The sequence below is a fragment of the Frankliniella occidentalis genome, unplaced genomic scaffold (genome assembly GCF_000697945.3).
Source record: "Frankliniella occidentalis isolate FOCC.00 unplaced genomic scaffold, Focc_3.1 Scaffold228, whole genome shotgun sequence".
Classification (NCBI taxonomy): Eukaryota; Metazoa; Arthropoda; class Insecta; order Thysanoptera; family Thripidae; genus Frankliniella; species Frankliniella occidentalis.
This window is the reverse complement of record NW_026267354.1, coordinates 33,149-36,609: the sequence shown is the minus strand read 5'-3', so window position 1 is coordinate 36,609 and position 3,461 is coordinate 33,149. Positions and strand designations below refer to the sequence as shown.

At 47.0% G+C, this 3,461-nt stretch overlaps 1 protein-coding gene across 1 annotated transcript; it reads left to right on the top strand.

Moving 5' to 3' along the window:
* The first annotated feature begins 415 nt into the window (after positions 1-415).
* Positions 416-2,586, top strand: LOC127750660 (uncharacterized). Its single transcript, XM_052272877.1, has 2 exons — positions 416-1,690; positions 1,826-2,586. Exons 1-2 carry the CDS (start codon positions 549-551, stop codon positions 1,923-1,925), a joined length of 1,242 nt encoding a protein of 413 aa, XP_052128837.1. The 5' UTR covers positions 416-548; the 3' UTR covers positions 1,926-2,586.
* The last annotated feature ends 875 nt before the right edge of the window (positions 2,587-3,461 follow it).

The following is a 3,461-nucleotide window of genomic DNA, read 5'->3' as shown; positions in this document are numbered from 1 at the left end:
TACGTGACGCAGCGAGGTCAGAGGGCGATGCAGGAGCTCTCGGAGAAGATGAGTGCCTTGGCGGTGGTGACGGAGCACGTTGTGGAGGCCGCCAACGCGGGGGCTCAGGAGATGGCAGGGCAGGTCACGGAAGCCTGGCGGAGGGTGGAAGGCGGAATAGAGGTAGTCTCCACCGGCATCCAGAGGATCAAGGACTTGGAGGCACGCAGGTAGGGATTTTAATTTTCCAATAAGTGTATGATTAATTTTGTTAAATGGTGTCAATGCATTTGTACTTTCTTGATAAAATTCAACTGTTTATTTTTAAAGTTTTAAAATTTATGCAAAAACTCGCTTGGTTTTCAATTTCTGCTCGCAGGGCTCGGACCGAGTTCGTCGGTATGATAGGCCAGATGCTGTCGTTGGTAAAAGTCACGCTCGGGGAGCTAGATAGCGATGCGCAAGTGCAGGTAGACGCGGATGCATTGCGAACGCTTGCGCTGGCGGTCAGCGAGCTACGCAAGTCGGTCGTGCGGGCTGAAGAACTCTTAGATGATAAGGAATTTATCATGGACTTTCTCGCAACTAGCGCCGAAGTCTTGAGCAGTCTGCTGGGTGCGGCTGGTCAATTGACGTTAAAGGAGTGGCTGGAGAAGCCCGAAACCCATAGACTACGTGTTAAGATGGCTTCAATGTCCCTTGACAGTATCGTGGTCAGTCCGCCCAGCACGTTTGTGTGGAATGTACTACTCGACGTCTCCCACAACCTCCTAATCACTATTGATAAGGCAGAGTACTACTTTGGCCAGCACGAATGGCTGACGCAACTAAAGTCTCCGCTACCCTCCACTGGAAATGCGCAGATCGTAGGTCCTCTTATAGAATCTATAAGAGAGCAGGTCTACGCCGGATTGGTCTTGTCGCAGCGCAGGACAGCCCTTGACAGTACACGGCTCTACGCTTTCCCGTTCTGCTCGGTAATCCATGGTAGCATTGCTGAGGATTGCGACGACGGGCGGTCCTTGGAGAAGCTCACTCAATGCGTAGCGATGGACTACAACCGGCTTCTGTCCAATCTTCAAGGAGACTGGCTCAGCGGCAAGAGCGTTGACCTGGCCTGCAGCACGTTTGATGTCGAAAGTGGGGTCGATGCGGCTTTTGCAACGTGGTCGAATGATGATTACGGCCCTCTGATCGCCGACCTCCTGGCCGGAAAGAGCGTTGTGGTCCACGCGGACGTGGTAGATAGCCTGAGCGGCACGTTCGCCGTCAAGTTCAACGTGGTTAGCCTCAAGTTCTGGATAGGCGACGGCTACAAACACGAGGCCTTAGCTGCTGCCCTACAAGATTTCAAATTGCAGCTCACGCACACGGGAGTATCGTACTTTATGTGTGGCGATCAGGTTTCAACCTTTTCACACCGTGTCGTCACTGTTGAGTCGTCATTTCGGCAACATGACAACGGTGAGCCCGTCCTCGCTAACGACATGTACACGACGTTGAGAGAAGGAGCCGCAGTTCTCAGCCCCTACACAACGTGGATTGCCAAGCTGCAACCGATGCCACGCAGGGGCAAGCCGGTCGATTACTCAGTACTTCAGCGCTTTGCAAAGGAAGTCAATTTGTCCCTTGTTGGATATGGGTCATACTTAGAAAGCAGTAGCTCTTGTGGGGAGTGCAGACATTCGAGATCTCTCACAAAGCAGTTCAGGTACGTCTGCCGTAAAATAACGGTATGTAACTGCTTCCGTATTATTTTGGGGGGAGACAACCACTCAAGAAATGACATCCCCCCCCCCCCCTTCTACCTTCTGCCCTCGCCTTTAATTATGCTTTTCTGTTGTAGCATGCCCGGGCGCACTCAGAAGAATCGACGCCTCAATCTCCCCGCAAGCTCCGCTGCCAAATCAGTAGCCAGGTCTTGCCCGTGGAGGCCTCTTGCCTAAACCCTGCCTGGGCCTGGGTCGGCTTTAGTGTCAACCAGGAGAAAACAGCAATAGTTTCCTGCGCACCATGCACAGTTTGCAGTCTTGCTACCAATGAAGTACCGAGTGAAATACTGTCGATAATAATGTATCAGCGTCCGCGCTTACAATTAGTTTCATAATCCGTTCTGCAACAAGTCCTCCTGCAGGACTGAATGACACTGAACTCAGCACTCTGCAAATCTGAAACTGTAAAAGTACAGTTTAAACTTTAACAGTAAGAATGTTACTGTTTGCAGCTATTATCAACGCAGCTAATATCAACTTCCAAGATTGAAGTTGTTAATTGGTGTCCAAACTCTCATGTTCTCCAATAAGGCATGTGATACCGTATTCTGAATCAGAACACAAATATTTGTAAGATCTATCCTTATGAGCTCCATAGTTTAACAGTGCTCATGTACTTGTTGTAGAACAGTTAGTTTTCACTCTAAACTGTAATCTTTAGTATTACTTTAGTTTTACAGTTGTAACTGTGAAGTAGTTCTTCAATTGGATTTGCAGAGTATTGGTTCAAAAAAGAAAGGACAGTAACCGAGGGAGACATTTTATCACCATCTCACCGTCTATCCAACATTCGCAGAACGCCCAAGAAGAGCCGTTTCTTGTAAATTAGACTAATTCGACATAATATTTTGAATGGTACTTTATCAGAATGTGAGACTTCTAGACTAGGCTAGATATAAAATTGATGCTGATTACAATCACAATTTTCTGATGTGAACTCTATGGTTGAAATAAATAAGAAAATAACGGTAAAATGATATAACAATTTGCAAATGATTTGATAAAGGCTTCAACAATTTAGTGATCTGCATAAAACAAGGTTCATTTACGCCAGACCACGTCTAGCGTAACAGGCTTCGCAATATCTCGCGGAACACTGTTACGCTGCGATGCGCCTGGCATACATCTATGCCATGGCCATGGCCTGTGGCGCTGACACCCGAGTCAAGAAGTCAAGTAGTGGAAAAATATCCTCAAATATACGAGCGTACGGCACGCCATTTTCGTAAAGCATGCAGGGTTGTAATTTTTTCGCTTAATTACGCCAAGAATACCCTCTAGCGCCTCAACGGTATGAGTAAGTGCAAAGCGGACAAAATTTTAGCCAATTTTCGAGCTCGAATGCTCATCCTTGGTCTCGATCTGTCTTTTAATGGTACAAAACAACCCTGAAATTCTCAAGTCGATAGCTCAATTCCTTCTCGAGTTGTCGAGATGAAAGACAGGCAGACAGACAAGTAAAACCAAGAACCTTCGCTGGTAAGTCAATACAAGCCAACAACCAAATGGCGCAACTTTCGGGGAGTGGCACGAAACTTCCAATGAAATTTCTTCCAAAATAAATTGGAAGTAAAAAACCTTTAACGCAATTTTCTTCCACACTTTTTGGAAGTGAATTTACTCCAACGAAAAGTTCTTCCAAAGTGTGGAACGAAATTGCGTTGAAGTTTTTAAACGGACCCGTTTCTGCCAGACAGTTGGGGAGAGGGG

Bases quoted from the DNA above. Each gene is read 5' to 3' on its own strand.
- LOC127750660 (XM_052272877.1), top strand. From the start codon at position 549: ATGGACTTTCTCGCAACTAGCGCCGAAGTCTTGAGCAGTCTGCTGGGT. The intron at 1,691-1,825 runs GTACGTCTGCCG...TTTCTGTTGTAG, and splicing joins TCTCTCACAAAGCAGTTCAG to CATGCCCGGGCGCACTCAGA.